This window comes from Sardina pilchardus, chromosome 19 (assembly GCF_963854185.1).
Source record: "Sardina pilchardus chromosome 19, fSarPil1.1, whole genome shotgun sequence".
In the NCBI taxonomy this organism is placed as follows: Eukaryota; Metazoa; Chordata; class Actinopteri; order Clupeiformes; family Clupeidae; genus Sardina; species Sardina pilchardus.
The window spans coordinates 13244383-13267622 of NC_085012.1; the positions used below are offsets into that span (position 1 = coordinate 13244383).

The following is a 23240-nucleotide window of genomic DNA, read 5'->3' on the forward strand; positions in this document are numbered from 1 at the left end:
ATCCACAAGGAAATGGTCACGGCAATGCAGCATACAGGAATCTTCTAACCACGTTACTTTGTTGAGCTGGCTGCATACAGGTAACAATAGCCACAGCGCGCTCTCCCTGGGTCTCCGTTTAAACTAAGGGCAAACCCATTCATTTAGCCCAAAACGCGCATCCATCTGTCAGCTGACATAACATTTAGGCCTACTTAGATGGCATATGAAAAGTCAAGAAGAAGAAACACATTTTCATTTAAGCAACGTTTATGCAACCATGTAAAGGGAAGCATTGGGGGAGTCAGCTTAAGTTGTCCTAAAGACTAGCTGTGTGCGTTTTCAGGGAAGAAATGTGTTCTGAATAGCCTATGTGCAGATGTTCTTCCCAGTTCCAAAAATAGGTTAAGAAAAAGACTGAAATACATATTTTCAAAGCGGCATCTTACAGAGGGCCATTAAAACTTCAGCAATAGGTTTTTTTTTTTTATCTCTTATGTGACTTATAATTCGCCCCCTTTATTTATTAATATAAAAAAATTTCGGCGCGCGCTATGCGCGCGCAACGGACCTCATTCCTGTCCCCCCCAATGCTTACTACGTTCCTACGCGCCTGGGCACCAGTGCCGATATCAGTTCAATTGTGATAGATCCCAAACCATGCTTCAGCAGTACACACCTTCTCATGTCCTCAGATCTCAGGAGGAAAAACAGTTAGTAGAACCTGCTGTTAGAACTAAACATGGTGACGCAGCTTTTAGCTGCTACTGTACCTTAAAAAGGCCCCAACTGAAGCCAGTTTTAAATCTAGACTTAAGACCAAACTGTTCTCAGATACTTTTGGCTAACCTCGTAACCATAGTTAGCATGGTTAGCATTGTTAGCATAGTTAGCATTTTTGCATAACTGCTAAAAATCATTAGCCAGGTTAGCTAATCTGATAATCAGGTAAGCTAATTCAATTTTAAACAGTCTATCTTCTCACTATCAACTTTCAAAAACTATGAAACCACCATGTCTACTCTAGCAACACCTGAGTAACCATATCTACATGATTTATCTGTACATTTTTGCATTTTCATGCACTCGTAATTTCCTTGGAATTACATTCTCTAGTTTTTTTTTTCACCTTGAGTCTTTTATGTTGTCTTGTTAATCTTCATTCTTAAATGATTTTACCTTGACGTATGCCTTCTTTTTCTATGTTTGATCTTTTTTAAGTATTTGTCCATCTATGCTTTTACTATTTGGTTTTGTTTATGTAAACCACATTGAATGACCTCTGTGTATGAAATGCGCTATATAAATAAACTTGACTTGATCTGAAGCCGCTGACTCTCCACTGCTGTGCCCCCAATATACAGTAATTTCCTGCATATAAGCCGCATTGTGTATAAGCCTCAGGACAGTGTTTTATGCCAGTTAAAAGAAACAAAACCATATTAACACCATATTAACTGCCCTCCTGTATTAACCTCATAGCTGAAGAAATTTTGCAAAATAAATGTATAAGCCGCGGCTAATAGTCGGGAAATTACGGTAGATGGGATCTGCGTCTGAAGTTTCCTGTAGTCCAGTATCAGCTCCTTGATTTTGCTGACGGTGGGCAGCAGGTTGTTGTCCTGCCACCAAGATGTCGAGGTTGCCACCTCTGCTTCGTAAACAGACTCAGCATGACTCGTGATACACAGGTGATTATGGTGGCGTCATGAGCACTAACTTAATGATGGTGTTTGAGGTGTGAGTGGCCGTACAGTCATTGGCCGCGTTTCCCAGATTCGTTAAGAAGCTCTTAAGTGCTAAGAACTTCTTAGGAGCGTTCTTAGAACGTTCTTAGAGCGCTCCTAAGAAGTTCTTGGCACTTAAGAGGGGAAACCCGGCCATTGAGTGTACAATGAGTACAGGGTGCTTAACACATGCCAGCAATGTCAGTACCTCCTTAGGAAGCTGAACTCCTTCAGTGTGAGCAAAAACATCCTCACAACATTCTATTACTCCTTCATAGAGAGCATCATCACCTTCTCCTTCACATGCTGGCTTCATTCCATCTCACTCCAAAATAGGAACCGGCTGTCTGGTGTTGTCAAGCTCTGCTCCAGAATCATTGGTCTTCCTCTAAGACCTCTCTCCACCCTCTGCGAGCAACAGACCCTGAGGAAAGCCAGCAGGATCCTTCAGGACCCATCACACCCCCTCTTCTCCACATTTGAGTGGCTCCCCTCTGGGCGTCGTCTCCGATGCCCGGGCTGCAGAACTCAGAGAAGGAGGGCAACCTTTGTGCCCAGGGCTGTCCTCCTGCTCAACTCGCAGCCATCACTGGCCCAAGAAGTGCGTGGAGCTGCACCCAATCCCAGCCCCACCCAATGCCCCTAGCCCATCCCCATCCAGTCACTTCAACCCAGCCCCACCCAACCACCCATCACCCTCCACCTACCACTCACCTCCTAAGTATGAACTGTGTGGAGGGTTGGACTGGACTTGATTGGCCTGAAGGACATGAATGCACTGCATTTTAAAGTTGCATTATTTATTATTATTTATTTCATGCTTGTGTGTGTGTGTGTGTGTGCGTGCGTGCGTGCGTGTGTGTGTGTGTGTGTGTGCGTGCGTGCGTGCGTGTGTGTGTGTGTGTGTGTGTGTGTGCGTGTGTGTATGTGTGAGTGTTTGCTGTTTATTTTGATCTGGACTGCTCAGCGTGCTTCTTAATTGCCCCTTGGGGATAAATAAAGTTTTTTTTTTTTTAAAGATTATTTTTTGGGGCTTTCTATGCCTCCAATTGGACAGGACAGTAGAGAAATGACAGGAAGCGAGCGGGAGAGAGAGCCGGGGCGGGATCCGGAAAGGACCACGGGGCGGGAACCGAACCCGGGTCGCCGGCGTGCGGCGAAGGCGCCCCAGCCAGCCGCACCACGGCTGGGGCCAATAAATAACGTTTTTTCAATTGAATTGAATTGAACATCCCTGCATGGCACCTGTCCTGAGTGTTAGAGTGGAGGAGATGATGTTACCTTGCCGTACCGCCTGTTTCCTGTCAGTGAGTCGTATGTCAAACTTGACTGAAAATAGTCAAAATGTTCCATTTGATGTTAGAAAGTTAGTTGCTTTATTTCGTGCACATTGTCTGACTTTGTGCTCTGTGATCCCGATCAAGAGAGGATCTTGTGTGTTTGACACAAGAATTAGAGAACGTCTCTGATAAATGGATGCTTCTACTGTAACTCACTTTGTTCAGTGTAACGTTGAGTGATCCTGTGTTTTATTGACGTCGATAATTGTTACTCCTCTATAGGCTGAGATGCCACTGGTCCATTAGTGGTCTCCGCGCTCATAGCTCTCCCATCCCCCCCCCCCCCCCGATTCGTCCTCTGTGTTGTACAGTAAGTCTCCTCCTCCCAGACGACGCCGACTGCCGCTGCATCCACAGGCTGCTGCGCTCTAAACTGAATTAAGGCCGGCTCACTGGCCCACACCCTGTTCAGCGTCCAGCACTCAGTGTCCTGCCTCTACGGATAACAACACAGCTACAGCCACACAGCCACGCTCAAGATGGAGGCGCCTCGACCCAAAGTAGAGTCCCATATGATCTGGTCCATCATCACCACGCTTTGTTGCTGCCTGCCCCTGGGAATAGGTGCCATTGTCTGCTCCAGAAGGGTACGTCAAATGACCAGCGCAGACAAAACACTTCTGGTGCTCGTTGGCGGGACTAAATTGTGGACAGCTCTTTTGGGTGGACTTGGCTGTGTGTTTGACTGTTTGTTGACTTTGTGCTGTGTGCCCACAGGTGGACATGGCCAACTTGGACGGGGACATGGCCCGGGCGGAGGAGGCATCCAGGAAAGCCAAGATCCTGAACATCGTGGGCATGGTGTTTGGAATCCTTATGATCGCCATCGTTATCGTACTACAAGTGGTGCAGTTCATGCACCTCAAGAACCTCAAGAAGAACTGACCCCAGTCCAGGCACAGACACACCCTGACACACGCTCGGAACGGAATCCACCCCTCTCACCCTCTGCTGCAGCCCCTCCAACATCAACAGTATCGGTATAATCCTCCCAGTGTACTGCCAGTGAGCTTCACTGTATGTTAAATCTGTCTGCCTCACAGATAGAGTAACAGGACAGGGTCTATGCTATTGAGTAATGTTAACATAATAGTAGATGTTGCATGGCTGGGTTTGACTTTAAAAATACATGACTGTGTGTTTACATTTGAAATGTGTTTTATAAATGCTTTGTAAACCTATGAGATATTACAGTTGAAGCATGACAATCAGCTTAATGAATGGATGAGTTTAGTGAATAATGGATGAGCTCGGGACAAAATGGCCTCTCTCTTCAGTGGTGCTTCTGGCTGAAATATAAATCTGTTTCTATACCTGCAATAATTTATATCTGGGTGAAATCTGAAGTGATATCACCATTATCATTGTTTGTTTTCTTTTTTTCTATTTATTTATTTATTTATGTATGTATTTATTTACTATGTGCATTTGTCTTATTATGTTTATGAAGAGATTTAGATCATTTCCATTAGAGAGAACCTGTCTTTTACACTGCAACCCTCTTAGAGAACAGCTCATTCCTCTGACTCTGAGACCACACCCATTACACATCAAACAGATCACTCTTCTTCTGTCTCCTATTCTAACCAATTACCAGAAGCCCCACTGATTTTGACTTTCCATATACAGTAATGTTGGGCTTTATCAGGGATATCAAAGTCAAATAACATGTGTTTTTTGTCTGTTAGGAGTTTTGTATTTCATTCATGCTCTTCGAGTCTCAGAGCTACTGACCAACTGTGCTCTGGAATGGGTTTTCTGTCATGGAATTCTAATGTAATTCTAATCTATTACTGCCTTCATGCCGCTCGTAAATTTGGAAGTCCCGACCTCCGAATAAAGGGTGTTCATGAGATCAGTTCGGAAAATAAACACAGGAGAATCATAAATAAGTTATTAGAATTGCTTACTACATATATGTATGAGCAAGCAGGAAAATGTCTCGGGTGAGTGTTTCTATCTGTATTGTTAATTTAGTGACAAATTTCCTTGCCTTTTTGTAATGACAGTGAAATTCACCTCTTGTGTTGTTGCCGCCATGGTTGAGATCATGGTATGATCGTGACGTAAAGTCCTATACCTCGGGGCACAGAACTTCCACACGAGTCTCCGAGCAAAAAATCCAACCTGACTTTGTGTTCAAGTCATTTTTCCATTATCGGAGGTCCGAATTTCCGAATATCCGATGTGGCATGAAGGTACTATATGGTTCAGACAACTGGATGTGTCATGAAAAGTGCTGTGGGAATATCATGTTGTTGTATCATGTTACTTGTGTTCAACTACCTACTGCATGGAGATAAACAAACACACAAAGAAAAAGTTTGTTGTTGGTGTCACTATGTGCTTCCTGGAAGGTCCTTTAAGTTTACTGACTTAAAACAAAGTCTGCGCAACCAAGAGAGGCAGGTGCTCTAGAGCCATTGTTGCTCCCATAAGAAAATACTATTTACTCATAACAAAGGGTGATGTTTGGAGCTAGCATGCTCTTCATCCGACATGGTTGTCTATTGGAAATCTGCTCGTGTTTGCTGCAATGTATAGTCTCAAGTCACAGATGTTCCGTTGCCACAGGAGCCAGACGCCCTGCGCTGCACATTGAACGCAGGAAATGGACAGAAAATCATTTAGAAGGGATGGAACACTCCCCATCATTGTTCCATTACACTCAGCGCACATCACTCTCCGAGCTCCTCCCTGCTCCTCTCTACCTGTCAGTCTCTTTGGGAATTGCCCGGAATTATATCTGAGTCATTGCTGCGTGTTTGTTTACTGTTTACAGAGCAGGACTATATGAGCATTAGAGTTTTATTTTCACATAAACACACACACACACAGCAAAAATATTACATATTTCCAAAATGTTGCTGTTGCTCTCTCATGTTGAGATCGACAAGGTTTGATACTTGATCCTTTAATTTGATTCCATATTACACTATATTATTTATTATATTATATTATATTATATTATATTATACAGCCAGTTATGGTCACAACCTCTCGGCAACTGTCATATTCAGATGGAAAACATGCTAAAAGTCAAACAAACATAAAACCCTGAGATATAAGCTATGAAGAGCTGACTGACAGATTGGTGGTTAGTAAAAACCCTGAGTTGTGAAGAGTAAATAGCTGATGGACAAAATGTTTCTCTCACCACAAACTTTTTTGACCACTTTTTAAACTGAACTGCATTTCACCTTTTGTGCTAGAAATGCAGTTTAGTTTAAAAAGTGCCTCGGTATCAACCAGGCTAACAGCCAAGCTAAGTTAATTCTAATGGACCTCCACGCAAACTCTTAAGAGCTTTATTAATGTACTATTTGCAATATGTATTTACTCGGAAAACACATCAGATTCGCCCAAATCCTGGCTTAATCCCTCATCTAAATTTTGAGAAATACCCTTCAGGCCTTTGACTCCCAAACTATGATAAGCTTAGCGCATTTAAAAGGGAAAAAAAGAGATTTCTCATAAGTATTTGAAATACTCTAAATACAATCCCTCAACGTATTTTGTTACAAACTACATCAGATCTTTTCCAATCCAGCAAAATAATTACAAAGTAAGTGATTAAATACATAGATAGGCCTATTTCAAATGCATATAATGCCCTGTCCACCAGCCACACTTGCTGCAGAATCTCCTCACACTCATTTGACTCCCCTCACACTTGTCTGGCCTTGTCTGACAAATTCACAGTCCTTGGCGCAAAAACAATCTCCCCATACGAGACAGGAAGTGCAGACCATATAAGGGAATAGATGGAGCAGAGCGGTAGATAAGACAGAGTGGTGACACTCCCCAAGGGCTTAACTTTGGGTTTACCATTGGGGAGGTTAAACTTACGGCACATTAATCAATTTATTTATTTCTTGAATATTTGTTTGTGCAAAAGGTAACTTGCTAATTTGCCGTTATTAAAAATACATCATGATAATTTTACTGATTTAGGTTACTTAACGTAAATGCAGCTGTTCACTTGACTATTTGTGCCATAATAACACAGTAGTTAAATTCAGTGTTTAATAAGCACTAGCCAGCAGTGGCAGATTCCATGTAATTGATTGTGTGCGTGTGTGCTCACTATCTCAATTGCTCCTCTGTCGCCTCCTTCTCCCTCTGGTCACCTCTCTCTTATCACCTCCTTGGCCATTTCCCTCTTTCCCTCTTCTTCCTGACATATACAAATCTCAGTTAATGTTTTAGTGGTTTGAGAGAGGTGGTATATCCTAATCAGTTTTGGAGAATGTGTGTTCCCTCACCAAAAAGTTGGAAAGTACTTTAAACACATTTTGTCCACTTAAGATTGCTACAAAATAATAATAACAATAGCAATAATAATAATGATAAAAAAAAGAATGTTTCAATGTTTCAATGTGTCCCGAGAGCAAGCCTGTTGACATGGACTGTCATTAACCGTGTGTAGGCCTATGTATAAAGTACAGTACAGGCGTGCGCGCTTTCACTAGCCAGCCAACTCCAGTCAACAAATCATCAGCTAATTTAACAGCTGACTTAGCAATAGATTTTTGGTTGGTGTTAACCAACAATGAAAAAAAATGCTGTCTGGCTGCCTTTCAATGTCCTTTTTCATCTTCCCACCCGTTAGTATGCACCTCTCAGCTTTCTCCAACCATTCATCCCAGCGACTGCGTGCGCAAAATAGTAAACAAACTTTCGGTAGAGAATGCAGGTTGGGTAATACCAAGTAGTCGGTGAGCGGGGGGATACATTACAGAATATTTAAAACATACTATCTTGCTGGAAAATGAAATGAATAAAGAAAACGAACAAAAGTTATTTTTATTTATTACATCTCATTACAGGTATGAAAGAGTGTTTTTTACTCCTCAAAAATTAAAGGATAAATAGTATGGTTAGTGTGTGTGTGTGTGTGTGTGTGTGTGTGTGTGTGTGTGTGTGTGTGTGTGTGTGTGTGTGTGTGTGTGTGTGTGCGTACATGTGTATGGAGGGAAAAAAGGGGAAAAAAGAAAAGTGTTGCAAAGACTGACAGGCTCAGGCTGTCGTTGTTTCCATGTTCAACTCTTGCTGGGTGGAAAAAAACTGTTCTGGAGTCTGGTGGTCCCAGCCTTAAGATTTTATTTTTGCTTGCCAGATGGTAGCAGGCTGGGGTCCAAATTGATGCGTTTGGCCTCTCTGATGCATCTCCTGTTGTATACTGTGAGTCCTGGATGGAGGGCAGATCACACCCATAGATGTCTTGTGCTATATACACGACTCATTGTAGTGCTTTTTGTTTGGTTGCAGAGCAGCTTCCAAACCATGCTCTATATGACGAGACTGCACTCCCCTTCCGGACAATTGCATTACTCTATCCCACCCATACTGTATTTACTCTTATAACCTATACTGCACTTATTCTATTCTTACTGTTTTTGATGTTATTGTTGAATGTTGTACTTAAGAGCAAATATTAACCGGAGTCAAATTCCTTGTTTGTTTACACAAACCTGGCCAATAAAGCTGATTCTGATTCTGACATGCTCTCAAGACTGTTTAAAGCAGCACTAAAGCACTTTTATCCACCAAATAACGATGTCCACAGACAAGGTAGGTAGAGCATGTTGCGTGATTTTATGACATGATGTATGATGTATTGCGACATAAAAAAATTGTGGTTTCTTAAATCTCATTTCATCGAACCACAGGTACGCTACCCGATCTGGTAAAGTTACATAGTGCGGTTATAGCCAATAGAGGGCCGCGAAGTGAATGCAGAAGTGCCGTTCACCCTGTTATGAGTTGATGAACCGCTAAAATGATTTTGGAAACATTAAGGTACGAAAAACTCTTAAGAGTTGTTTTAAGACTGAGTAAAGCGTAAAACTTTGAATAAAACTGAAAGAAAAAAAAACTCTTGGGGTGTCATGTTTCATGGCTTCATTGGTAAACCACCATCCTTCCTCTTGAGTCTCCTCCTCCAGATCCCCTGCCCAGCAAAAGCATGAGGCACAGCTCTCACACACACACAACCCGACACACACACACACACACACACACTGCCCGGTGAACCAAACCCTGTCAGGATAACTCTACTGTCAGAATCATGCAGGCGTCTCGCTCCAACGTACCCTCCTATCTGGCATGGTCCATCTTCAACACCTTCTGCTGCTGCCTACCCTTGGGCATAGCCGCCATCATATTCTCCTCCAGGGTGAGTACCCATCATAAACTCTAGGGTGTTAGGCAAAAGGGTATGGGGCAAATTACAGGATGGGGGGAGACTAGAGGCTCCACATTTAAGACTTTGATCATTTTTGGGAAAAAAGGCAGTTTGCTTTTACAAACTTTTACAATTTTTTTAATTGGTTTTGCATGGTTTTTTTTAATAAAAACTGTGTTTCAGCTAGTAGAGGGAACCTTTGACATTGCATAATTTAAAACAAAATCTTCAGAAGAGATACATTTGTCAACTAGCCTGAACATTTTCATCTGATTAGAGGTGGCACACCTTAACACTGCTTAAATCTTTTTAGCATATCTGCTATGTCTTTTGACATTGTTGTTTTTATTTGTGCTATTCTCCTTAAATTTAGCCTTACCATGCCATAGTTATTGTTATTGCATGATTGATTGAATTACTTTTTGTTTAATTGCTATTCTCCTATATATTCATTGTTTATTTCTCAGTAGGTTATTGCTTGAAATTATTGTTTATTGATAATATTGCTATTCTCCCTATTTTTTGCAATTGTTCACTGTTAAATTAATTTGTGTTGTTATTTATTTGTGTGTCGCTTTGGACAAAGGCGTCCGCTAAATAACAATAACCATAACCACGTCTTATTTCAACAAATAAAGCATAAATGACAAAAATAACAACAATTGTCAAAACAAAACATAGCCCTCATCCTGTAGCACTGTGGAAGCCCAGTATGTGTACAATTCGATGCAGTTAAACAACACACACACACACACAATTATGTGCATCTGAGGAAGAGCTGGCAAAAGCATTGACTGACCGCGTGTGTTCTTCAAAGGTGCAGTCAACGATTTTGTAGGAAGTTGTGTTTGCTTGTGTTGTGTGTATTTTTATATATTTTTTTTTTTTCCAAAACAACATACATTATATTTGAAAGAAGGACCAAACAAAACGCACCAGAGAGGTTGTTCACCCCTTCCCTCAGTATTCCCAAAGAAATTCCACCTAGGGGAATGTGCTAATGGGACAGGCTACACCCACTCTCTTTGTTTCCAGGAGCCAATAGGGGCTGCCTAGTCTACTCACGGAATGCGAGGAGATGATCGCTGAATGTTACCCCAAAAAAAAGAGAGAAAATTATGGGCTTGAGGGCCTCCCTATTCAAATCACTGGCGGCAAGTAGAGTATAAAGTCAACAGAGCACTCATGGACAGCCAGGTTTTAGCAAAACATTAACTCTTACATTAGCCTAACAGATCAATAGCCTAAAAAAAAGAATATATAGACTGAAAGCTTGTTTTCTTTCAGGTGAACAGTGCCAATTTAGCTGGAGACCAGGCCAGGGCAGAGAGTGACTCCAGGACATCAAAGAAACTCAACATCGCCGCCCTGGTGTGCGGCATTATTTGCCTGATTATCATTATTGTGGTGAGAGCAACCTTGGGATAGTACAAGAGATGGACCAGCGAAATATCACTCCAAATTCGAGAAAGGACATTCTGCCTTGCCGTCACACGTATGCCTGAAGTATACAACAAAAAAAACATCCAAATATATATAGCGTAAATGTAAACATAAAAACATTTCTGAGGGACTTGGTCTCCTCGCCTCAGGTCTGCATGTGACTAAGGCAGAGTAGAGACTGGATTTCATTACAGTTGTCACCATATGTTTTCTTTTTATCCCAAATCAGGATAGCACAGAACTGAATAAAGTTTGGTGTTTGTCAAAGCAGTATTCTGTTTTGAACAGTTAAGTCTACTATATTGACCTAATGTTACTTATTTTACAAAATCTACATCCAAATATCAGCATTTAACTAAGCAATAAGCAAAACTACCCCGGACAGTGTTTATGCATGTTTTTGTTGTGAGAGTTTTAGATAGAAATGTATTGATTAAATGATATTATATGACTAATATCAACTAATTGTGAGTATTACAGTACCTGCAGTGTGACAAAATGTGTTACCATGTAATGCCAATCCTGACAAAATTAAAGTGTTTGGTTTCTTGTTCAAAAGGCCATGTGTACTTTAATTATGTTAATTTTACGTAAAAACAGAATTAGGCGCGTGGGTGCATGGGTGCGTGCGTTCGTGTGTGCGTGTGTGCGTGTGTGTGTGTGTGTGTGTCCACCCTTCAGCTTGCAAAAGCTGCCTTTAACATTTTAAGAGGTTACATGGACCTACAGGTTTTGTTCTCTTTCTTTTCAGATATGAAAATGCTTTGGTAATATCCAAACATTTATTTTTCTAAATATCAACATGTAGTCTGCTAGCTGTGGGCTAATTGTTGCCATGCCAGACTCTGTGCGTATTATGGGGTTTCGAGTGGAAACCGGATAATTAGAAGCAGGAAAGTGCCAGATGCCTCACACATGAAAGACCACCTCAGTCTGAGGACAGGGCTGCGTTGTGTCAGACACCAGACAGAGAGCATGCCAGTGTGTGTGTGTGTGTGTGTGTATAAGAGAGATATATAGAGAGAGAGAAATATACAGTCCCCTCCATAAGTTCAGTTAGCCTATTAGCTGCTGGTTTCATTCTCTTTGAGCTCAATGCAAATCAAACCAGCTAATAGGGTAACTGAAATAAAACCATGTGTCCTGGATCCATGAAATAACTGCCATTTAAAAAAAAAAAAAATGAAAATCTGCCTGCCTCTATGGGAATTTCAACATATTATGGTACATGGGGACATTAACATGGGCATTACAATACTTATGACTCCTGTATTTAAGGAAAACATTTATTTGTTTACGATACATTATTCATTCACAAAAAAATTGATATCCTTAAAGGTTGGATATTTCCTTTTTTTTTTTATTTAAGGCATTTAGATCAATTTCCAAAGGATGATTTTATATAATAGTCAACTTTAGCATGTGTTCCAACAGGGGACTGTATGATGCACAGAAGAAAGGGGGAAAACTGGGTGAGTAAGCGCAAGTGAATGAATGTGGCAATGAGTCAGTGGATTAGAAAAGTGAGAGTGTAGGAGGCATCAGAGTGAGTTTGTGTGTTTAATGTCTGTATGCATGTGTGTTTGAAAGAGAGAGTGTTTTATAGGGAGAGAGAGAAAAAAAAAAAAAAGAGTGTGCATCAGTGTGTGTGGGCTGTGCTGAGAGCTGTGTGTGTGTGTGTGTGTGTGTGTGTGTGTGTGTGTGTGTGTGTGTGTGTGTGTGTGTGTGTGTGTGTGTGTGTGTGTGTGCGTGCTTAGGAATGTGGTGAGGGCTGATTGTGTCTCCTTGCTGTGGCTCCAGAGGCAATTAACCTCACTGGGGTTCAGGGGCCCCCGGCCCATTCCCCTTCAACAGCCCCTCCAGTTGCAGGAACACTGCAGCCTGTCTGTTCCTTTGGAGGATTCCCGACATCTTCTGCATACACACACACACACACACACACACACACACACACACACACACACACTCACGGTTACATACACGTCCATGTTGCAATCAGAGGAGAAAAAATGCTTAGAGTTTCAATAAACACACAACAAAGACACACACATACACACTGCACAGATTTGTGCATATGCGCACACACACACACACACACACACACACACATGGTTACATACACATCCATGTTGCAATCAGAGGAGAAAAAATGCTTAGAGTTTCAGTAAACACACAACAAAGACACACACATACACACTGCACAGATTTGTGTGTGTGTGCGCGCACACACACACACACACACACACACACACACACACACACACACACACACACACACACACACACACACACACATCTATGTTGCAATTAAAGGGAAGAAATGCTTAGAGACACAGTAAACACACAAACACACTGGGATACAGTGTAACTGAAAGCCTAATTTTGTACCGGGGGAAAATTGGACGCTAACATGCCATTGCACTGAGGGGGGAGGAGTAAGTTGAGAGTACTCTGCCTAATCACTGCTCTCTCACACACACACACACACACACACACACACACACACACACACACACACACACACACACACACACACACACACACACACACACACACACACACACACACACACACACACACACACACACACACACACTTATGCCTCTGCTGTGGCAAAAACTGAAATGGCTGCTCCTCAGCTTTGTTTACTGAAAGCGAAAGCTCAATGTCATAAAATATCCTCAAGTCAAAGAGTCACAATTCATGAAACACAACTCAGGAATCCAGTCTCTTCATCCTGCCTCATCCTGCCGACATAAATGTTGGAGTGTTTATCAGAGAAATGGAAAGGGAAAGATACAGACACAGACACAGACAGACAGACAGACAGACAGACAGACAGACAGACAGACAGACACACACACACACACACACACACACACACACACACACACACACACACACACACTTATCTTGCAGTGTTCTGGCATGCTTAAGATACAATGTGAAGTTGGTATCCATCTGAGTAGCCTTTGTTCAGCTTGCATTCCTTACAACACCCACAACTTTCCAAACTCTATACATGGCACATGTACACACACGCACACGCACACTCACACACACACACACACACACACACAGACAGCCACTTAGCAGATTCAAGCATCTGCATACCAGAAGAGGCTTTGCTACTGACTCACATCATCTATGTGATCGTTCCCGCTGGCCATCTGGGTCTGGCCAAATAGGGAGGCCATTTTCAGGGCATCTGGATGAGAGCTTTCAGTAGCTTTCAGGGCATCCAGATGAGAGCTATCTGCTGGGTCAGATACCCCTGAGCTGGCCAGTCCCAGTCTGGCATGGAACAACTGCTCCAGAGACAGCTGCAGCGCCTAGAAGGGGGTAGGGAGATGAAGACTTACTAGGGTTGGGTACCGACACTTAATCATCACATAACGCTAATGGACTAATTATTTATTCTATGTCTGAGTCTGTTTAAAACATGTTCACTATCCACTGTTCATATGTTCATAGTTAAAGAGAGGGGTTTGTATTATGTTATAAAAAATAAATAAATAAACTTTAATAAAATGTTGTAGTTGTTACAAACAAGGTGTTACAGATCCAGTAAACGTAAGGTACCGGAAAAAGTACCGTTGAATACCGACACCAAACCTCAGGAACCGGCACTGGTACCAATATCGGTTCAAATGCGATAGGTACCCAACCCTACTGCTTACACACTGTCTCAACAAGTGCCAATAAAGTCCAAAACAAACAGCAACAGCTGGATCAGAGCACACGGTAACACCCACCGACAACTACACTACACTCTTACAACTGATAAAACAGATATAATATCACTAAATCAGTGATTTGTAACATTAGTGAGAAGGTAATGAAATTACTTTTTTTAACCTTGGGTGCTAAATTAAATTGGCAGGATTATTACATTCAAAAACTTGCAGATTTTATTATATTGGAAGGAGTTACAGTTGTATGTTACAACACACAGATTGTGTCTACTGCTGTTTGTTGGATGGAGTTGTTCGAGTTTGACGTGTCAACGTTTCTTGGAGTAGTGTGCAAGCACCTGAAGAGTGCCACTGATTCTTTTTCTGACTTATCTAAAACACACACCACAAACACACACACACACACACACACACACACTCATTCTGTGCTTCACTCTTTATCTAACTCAAGATAACTCAATAGACAGCTGAGTTCCTCACACTTGTCTATCTCCAACTCTAAAAAAAAGCTAACTAGAGTGCCTCACTTGAAACACACACACACACACACACACACACACACACACACACACACACACACACACACACACACACTTATCTAAACATTCAAACTCAGATACTAAAGAGGGCTGACTGTAACTGTTTTAGTCTTTTCTAAGTCAATCGAACTCCAAAGAAGGCTAGGCGTGTGTGTAGGCAAATCACTAAAAAAGGATGCATATAAACAACTTTGCCGGTTTCTGTCTCTAAACAATCTTTCTGACATCTATCAGTCTGGTGTTAATTGAACCACAGCACAGAAACAGCTCTTGTTAGAGTTGTTAATGATCTTAAAATCGCCACAGACAATCACCAAGTTTCAGTTCTAGTGCTCTTAGATATCAGTGCAGTGTTTGATACTGTTAATCATGTCATCCTTTCACAGTACATTGTCTTGAACATTTGATCTTAAAGCTGCAGTTCTTAATTGGATCCAATCCTATCTAAATGCGATCTTTCTCTATCTCTATTGAAAATGTCCTCAAATGTCATTAATATTTTATATGGCGTACCTCAGGGATAAATTCCTGGACCTCTGCTCTTCAATTATGCTTCAACTTGGGTCTATCATTCAGCAGTACAACATCTCCTACCACTAATATGCTGATGACACACACATCCTAGAGTGGCTAAACAAATATACATTTATTGTTTTATTTTTCTTCAGTTAGTTCAAAATGCTGCAGCACGAGTCCTAACAAAGACCACCCTCACATGGTTGGTAGTGTTTTTCCTAAATGCACATTGAGTCTGTGTATGCCCTGTGAAATATGCTATACTTGAATTGAATTGTCCCCCATTGTTGGTGTGTGATAAGTGTGTGTGTGTGATAAGTGTGTGTGTGTGTGTGTGTGTGTGTGTGTGTGTGTGTGTTGCACCTTGAAGAAGGTCCTCTGGAAGGCAGGGCTGGTGTCGGAGTGCATGTCACCACAGGCGATGTGGGCCAGGCAGTGCAGGAGCACCAGAGAGAAACCGCCCACCGACTGCAGCCTCTGCTGACGCACACTCAGCATCTCCTCCTCCACCTGGGACAACACACATACAGATTACATGTACAGTACAGTAGATTATATATGTTTTTTAGTAAGAGAAACCAACGCACAGTGGAGGTGCTGGTCGCAGGATGTGTAAACTGGAGGAGACCGCACCCTTTTTTTTTTCGATGCCAGTAATTTATTAAAACAACGCTTCGACCTGAAGCCTTTTTCTAGTTTTTTGGGGGGTTTTTTGTTTTTAAAATTTGTAAAACTTGAAAAGGGCCTCAGGATGAAATGTTGTTTTAATAAATGACTGGTATCAGAAAAAGTGTGCGATCTCCTCTAGTTTATCTATGTACCGTAGATTATACTGTACATGCCATAGAGGCCAATTTAGATCTACACTGCTATGTAAATATCAGCCAACTTTCTTTCTGTGTTAGAGAAGAATAAATATTATTGATGATGTTTATCCAAAAGAGTCCAACAGCCACGAGAGCCACCAAAACCCCTGGCTGAAGCTTGCCTGATAGAAGAAGGAGTTTCTGAAGGCATTTTGGAGGTAGTCATTATGGGGTAATTTGGAGGCTATCTGAAGCTTCACGAGGGGAACCTGTCAGACAAAACAAACACACACACACCACCACCACCACCACCACCACCATCACCGTCATGTAATTCACACAAATACAATTTACATAGATTACAGGAAAGAACACTTGAAATATCTGTCTCAATCACAGTTCAAGTTTAATCAAGTTTGTGTGTGTGTGTGTGTGTGTGTGTGTGTGTGTGTGCGTGCGTGCACGCTTGTGTGTGTGCGTGCGTGTGTGTGTGTGTGTGTGTGTGCGTGTGTGTGTCTTACCACTCCATGAGAGTGTAGCATTTGCAGCAGGAAATGGCCATGCTGGTAGATGAGAAACTCTCGAGTGTTTAGACTCTCTTGCCCAACAGCCTCAAGCTGCCCCTCGCACTCCCACTGAGCATCCAGGAAGTCTAAATAAGAGCGCCCCCTATCTGCAATACACAACCATGCCACAAGGCCTAGCGTAAACAACAAACAGGCTCTTGTACACAACAAACAAACACCGTGCTATGGACTCAGACCCGGCTGCAGAGAGCAGTGATAAAGGGGGCATTTGAGATTTTCAGGGGGGCACTATCAATCGTAAAAGGCTACAGTTAGGATTAGGCCAAGTAAAACTGAGGGGGCACCTTTTTTGTTTGAGGGTGCACCGCCCCCTTTTGCCCCCCCCTGGAGCCGGGTCTGTATGGACTTGATGAGGCAATTGCTCTGTCGCTGGCTTAGCCAATCTTACAGTTTAACATGGTTTACATGATTTCTTACTCCCCATAGCTGTGTCATCAGTACCCTCTGGTCATCAGTCTAGTTTAGCTTAATCTCAGTTGCTGTGTCCTTTATGTCCGTGTTAGCCTAGTCTTGACACAGATGAAGTTTAAGTAAAGATGAGAAGAGGCATGTAGACAAGTCAAAATTAAGCGCCATTTTCAAACCACTGACAAAGCGAATGCCGAAGTTCACCCTGTTACGAGTTGATGAACCACTGAACATATTTTGGAAACATTATTTTAAGGTACAAAGAACTCTTTAGTGTTGCTTTAATGTTTTGAATGCAGGGCCGGAGTGGTTACTAGGGAGCTTCGTGAGGATTCTGTGAATATTTGGGCCAGTCTGAAAGTTGTGAGCTTATAGATATATTTTGTTTCTGAAGTTCATCAGCTGCACCCTTGTGGCATTTCAGCAGCCTAGGCAGAATGGTCGCAGCCCCTTACTCACAGTTTCCCAAATATTAGCAAAGTAACTTAATGTTACTTAGCACTGCTGCAATCAAAACAAAACGTTTTTGATTGTTTGATTGTTTCTGAGTGTTTTGAGCTGTGTTCTGAGCTAGAATTCAACCGCTCATTTATCTGTGTGTGTGCATGTAGCATAAATGTGTGCTGTGAGGAGAAGGTAGCAATGAAAACCTGACAATGAGATGATGGAGTTTCATTGCAGCATTTTGTATCAAGTGGAATGGATTTGACATGGGTGTCTGTGATATTAGCCTATAGTTTTAAAACAGTACTCTTTACAATTTAACAATTGTAAAAAGTCGTATTATGGCTCCGACGCCCATGAATGAATCCTCGATGACAACAAGCCTGAATGATTTCCGGGGCACGAGCCAGAGGACCAAGGAAAGAGGATGCTTATTTGTGTTTGGGTGTGGTTATGTGTGTGTGTGTGTGTGTGTGTGTGTGTGTGTGTGTGTGTCTTTGTATATGTGTGTGTGTGTGTGTGTGTGTGTGTGTGTGTGTGCTACTCATTGGTGCCTTCTCTTTTGAAGAGACTTTTTGTGTGTGTCTCTCGTGTGTGTGCGTGTCTCTGGTGTGTGTGTGTATGTGTGTGTGTGTGTGTGTGTGTGTATGTGTGCGTGTCTCTAGTGTCTGTGTGTGTGGGTGTATCCTGCTCACTAGTGCTGTGTCCTCTGAAGAGACCCATCTGTTTGTGTATGTCTCTGGTGTGTGTGTGTGTGTGTGTGTGTGTGTGTGTGTGTGATCCTGCTCACTGGTGCCGTGTCCTCTGAAGAGGCCGATCTCTTTGGCTCGGCACCGCAGCTGCTGCTCCAGACCACAGAGTAGCTGGAACAGGGGGGACAGCTCCAGCACACGCGCCCACTCTGCCTCTACAACACACACACACACACACACACACAGTGTTCAAATTATACCGTGAGCTTTTGGGGGGTACAACTACAGTATTTCAACTGGTGATCATGTCACCCTCTCCATTTTACACACATTTTGTGGTTCACAGTCAATTTTCCTTCCAAAAACAGTATAGGTCATATGTACGGTGGCTGACTGGCCAACAAGACCAAATAAACTAATCATACTAGCAAGCACAATGCACACGTTATGGAAGGGGTTGGATTCAGACAGGAATACACACTGTGTCAAGGTGCGCCCAGTCATTTTTTTTTTTTTTTTTGGTACAGCAGTGCAATGCACACATGGATGGGGTAAATCTGGTCATGACAGATTTAATATCCAAGTAATTAACTGGTACACTTAACAGGTTTATTCCACTGTATCAAAGAGTAACAAAGGTGTAGCAGTGCAGCTGTTACATGTACACTGAGGACAATGAGGCCTTGACTGGAGCTAAGAATGGTTTGTATATTAAATCTATCATGACCAGATTTACCCCATCCAGCAGGTCTCAGGTCAGTCCTTTGCCTCTGATGAAAAATATAGGCAAATTGGCAAAGTTTTGTAAAACCACTCAGTATTACAATGTAACAACTATATATGTAGGTACCCACAAATACATAATGCAAGTACATGTTGTTACACAGGTTGTACCACTGTACCTAATTAGGTAGGTACACTGTAACAGTGACACATTAAAATAAAGTGTTACCTATAAATGTATCTAACGATTCAGTAGACTGACACTTGCAGCTTCGAAGACAGTAGAGAGACTGCCATGACAATGCTGATCTCAATTACAAATTAATCAAGAGACAGGAGAATATAGACTATGTTGCTCAGCAATAGTGCAGACGTCTGTGCAAATGTATAGATGACTTCGGTGAAATTGGGGGGGAAAAGGACAGATTCAAACAAAGTTGTGGCACTCGACCTTAATACAGCCCTCGGGAGCGCGTAGCTGAAAGGGTGTTTCAGCCAGTGGCAGATTGCCCGCAAGAGTTGTATACTGTACATAAGAAATGCTTAGATTTTGGGGTTGCTGCTTCTAAAACGCGTAACTCCCTACTTCACGTGTACTGTAAATGACAGATGTAAGGGAAGGGGAGAATTTGCACAGGCTAAAATTGACTTACGCACCCTTATGCACACAGTAGAATTCCCACCTATTCGGTTACTAAGTCCGACATCACAGGCCCAACAGCTTTTTCGTGAAAATACATTTACTAGCACAGCCAGATGGTTTTTGCAACTTGTAAAATTGTAAAAAAAAAAAAAATGTGAAGGTTCGAAAATGGGAAGAACATCCAGCACAAATAGAGTGGATAGAGTTGAACTATCAGAGGCTATACACAGGGAATCACAGCACTGCCAGAGAGTAAAGGCGCCATAGAGCTCAGACTCCCTCTGACCTTCAGCTCGCACGCACGCATACACACACACACACACACACACACACACACACACACATATACAGACGGCTGTATTCATGCTTGTGAGAATGTCACTCCCTCTCGATGATATTTGTTGCGTGGACACGGCATGGACCAGATGCTCTGAGTGGAGTGTGTGGGAGGACTCAGGGTTCCAGTAATGCCCAAAGAATGTCAGCAATCACAACACACACTTCCTGTTGCGGGCCTGCCAAGGGGCCTTGGATGCGTCGGGCTCCTGACTGAGGCTCAGTGGAACCACATGTCTCAGAGAGAGTGAGTTGTTCAGGGCGTATTTTTGTTTTGTTTTGTTTTTTGGTCAATTATTTTTGTTGGTTTTCCTTTCAAACTCATTATATACAATGACAATATAAATGCATAGAATGTCTTACAAAAGTCAACATTGGAATCAGGAGACCGAAAAAGCATAACATTGTCCAGGGCGTATTTTGACCTACATAGAACGCGTTCTTGAAACGGTTCTGTTTATAATTATTTGAAACTTGCACGCTTTCTTGTGAACTAGCCTGCAATTACACCAATTTTGAACTGAACCATGGCTGCGTCATCAGGGTCGGATCACCCTATACCCACTCTACACAATCTGTGTAGTGCCCCACAAGTAGGCTAAGGCCCTATGTCCACCAATCGTGTTTTTTGCGCCGACGGCGACAATTTTCAATGTAAAGTCTATGTAGCTCCGCGTTCACAACGCTGAGCGCCCTCGGCGGAAAAAAACTCTCGGTGCTGACGTTTTTTTTACCGAAGCGCTCAGAGCGCTCAAAGTTGAAATCTGTTCAACTTTTAGAACAGCGCCGGGCTCCAAACCAAAGCGCCACTTTCCGAACTGTTTTTTTTGTTTGGTCAGAATGCTCTGAACAGTTGGTTCAGAAATTAACCAGAAAAGAAATCTAAATGATGGTTCAAGAACAGGAACAGAGCAGTTTCGCCGTCGGTGGAAAAAGGCTATGAGGGGCACAATCACTCTAAAATTAGGAACATTTCACTGCTCTTTTCCACAGTGCATAGCATACACATGTACAACAAAGTAGGGGGAGTAACAAACACTCAAGTTATAAGTAGCATCACGAACTTCTCGCTGGAAAATGATGTAGGTGGGGCTTATGTTCGGCTACACCCTCCCATATTACAAAAAGAATTTCGATCCAGAGGGACACACACCATTTCACTGCTCGTTAGCATCACCTAGTGCCCATACAGGGGCAATGCTCTGCAGTTCAGTGCAGTTCCAAGTCCCTCTACTAGAAAGAGCCATATCTTGTTAAATTGAAGCACATGAAGCAAATGAAGCACACATTCAGAGAGAGAGAGAGAGAGAGAGAGAGAGAGAGAGAGAGATCAAAGCAGAAGAGTGACTGACCGGTCAGCACAGGAATACTGATGGGACCTGATGGAGTACTGCCCCTCATGGCCAGCAAGTCTGAGTGGGAGAGAGCAACAGAGAGCTTGAGAATATCACCACACACACACACACACACACACACACACACACACACACACACACACACACACACACACACACACACACACACACACACATACTCTTGAGACGTTCATTTAGCAAATCCTATTCTTATTGACTAAAAAATCATAATATACTCATGTATATGCATAATAGTATGCATAATGTAATCAAAAACACGAAGTCCAAATATTTCATGTTTCTGTGGATGTGACCATCTAATCTGAAAATAAAGCTTTATTTGAGGCTACCTGTATTGTAATTGGTTGGACTCTTGTCCTGTGACTCCTTGACCAATGGTCCGTCTTGCTCCTCTGATGGACGGGGCTTAAGCTGCTCCTTCAGGGACTGAGGCGAGACTCCTGCAGCGGCCACCAGGTGGCGCAAAAAAGCACACAGTCAATCGGGGGTCCATCTCTCAGCAAGGCTACCGGGTCCAAACAAATCAGGACTAGAGGACTAGACCTTCAACAGCCAAGAACAGTAAAGTAGCTGATGGCGGTGGTGGTGGATTGAGAAGACTTGAAATTGGAAATAAAAAACGTTTTCTACTGTCAGTGGAGCTCTCAATCTTGTTATGACAGAATGCCTTTTTTGCAAGTATAAGCATATATCCCGTGAGGGAAATTCGTTCTCTGCATTTAACCCAATTTAACTGAATTAGTGAACACATAGTGAGGTGAATCACACACTAACCCAGAGCAGTGAGCTGCCTGCCCAACCAGCGGCGCTCAGGGAGCAGTGAGGGGTTAGGTGCCTTGCTCAAGGGCACTTCAGCCGTGGACTGGTCGTGGATCAAACCGGCAACCCTCCGGTTACAAGCCCGAAGCCCTAACCAGTAGGCCACGGCTGACATGATAGCAAAGACTGGTTGTTATGAATCCAAATAAAAATATGGAAATGGAAACACAACATAAGATTATTCCCATCTCTGGATGTATGCCATTTCTTCAGCTCTGCTGGGTATGTACAGTAGTCACACAAGCTAATGATTGAACAAAAATAAACGTAGTATTTCATTTTGGCAAGTGGTGTACAGTACTTATGATGAATTTGGCATAATATTATTGTAGAACTAGCAAGCATAGAATCAGAAATGGCTATCTGCGCTTAGCAATCAGCAAACTATTAATTATTATATTGTCCATGAATAAAGAGAGTTGTACAGTATGTATAGCAAATTGTGAATAATAATAATAATAATAATAATAATAATAATAAACTGTGTGTGTGTGTGTGTGTGTGTGTGCGTGTTCTTTTTCACCTTTGACTGCAGATACAGAGGCGGTCCACTCTCTAGAGCTGTTCTCTGTCCCAAGTGTCTGCTTGACCGACAGGCCTTCCAACACAAACACACAAAAATGCACTAAATGCAGGCACACACTGTCTGTGTGTGTGTATAATGTGCTTCTGTACCAGAGCTGTACTAGCAGTTTGTGTGTGTGTGTGTGTGTGTGTGTGTGTGTGTGTGTGTGTGTGTGTGTGTGTGTGTGTGTACTTGAGCAGGGCTGGCAGTGAGTGTGTACAAAAGCTATACTGGTGGTGTGTGTGTGTGTGTGTGTGTGTGTGTGTGTGTGTGTGTGTGTGTGTGTGTCTGTGTGTCTGTGTGTCTGTGTGTCTGTGTGTCTGTGTGTGTGTACCGGAGCCGTGCTGGCTGTTTGTGTCCTCGATGTGTTGCAGGAGTCTCTCCAGACGGGGCAGGATTTTGAGCTGTGTGAGGG

General features: G+C 42.5%; 2 protein-coding genes across 2 annotated transcripts in view; one reads left to right on the forward strand and one right to left on the reverse strand.

The window, feature by feature from the left end:
• The first annotated feature begins 3493 nt into the window (after positions 1-3493).
• Positions 3494-5339, forward strand: LOC134066179 (proline rich transmembrane protein 1B-like). Its single transcript, XM_062521422.1, has 2 exons — positions 3494-3633; positions 3764-5339. The coding sequence occupies exons 1-2, from the start codon at positions 3526-3528 to the stop codon at positions 3929-3931; spliced, it is 276 nt and encodes a 91-aa protein (XP_062377406.1). The 5' UTR covers positions 3494-3525; the 3' UTR covers positions 3932-5339.
• A 6587-nt stretch (positions 5340-11926) lies between these two features.
• Positions 11927-23240, reverse strand: part of si:dkey-103g5.4 (uncharacterized) — a 23323-nt gene continuing 12009 nt past the window's right edge. Inside the window, exons 18-28 of the mRNA XM_062521922.1 lie at positions 23160-23240; positions 22784-22858; positions 22216-22368; positions 21771-21881; positions 21418-21477; positions 18462-18578; positions 16754-16905; positions 16415-16501; positions 15790-15936; positions 13817-14008; positions 11927-12590 (exon numbers count right to left, since the gene is read on the reverse strand). The exon at positions 23160-23240 is cut by the window's right edge and continues 82 nt beyond it. Of these exons, the coding sequence (XP_062377906.1) occupies positions 12489-12590; positions 13817-14008; positions 15790-15936; positions 16415-16501; positions 16754-16905; positions 18462-18578; positions 21418-21477; positions 21771-21881; positions 22216-22368; positions 22784-22858; positions 23160-23240 (1277 nt within the window). The 3' untranslated portion in view covers positions 11927-12488. The remainder of the gene's footprint in view (positions 12591-13816; positions 14009-15789; positions 15937-16414; positions 16502-16753; positions 16906-18461; positions 18579-21417; positions 21478-21770; positions 21882-22215; positions 22369-22783; positions 22859-23159) is intronic.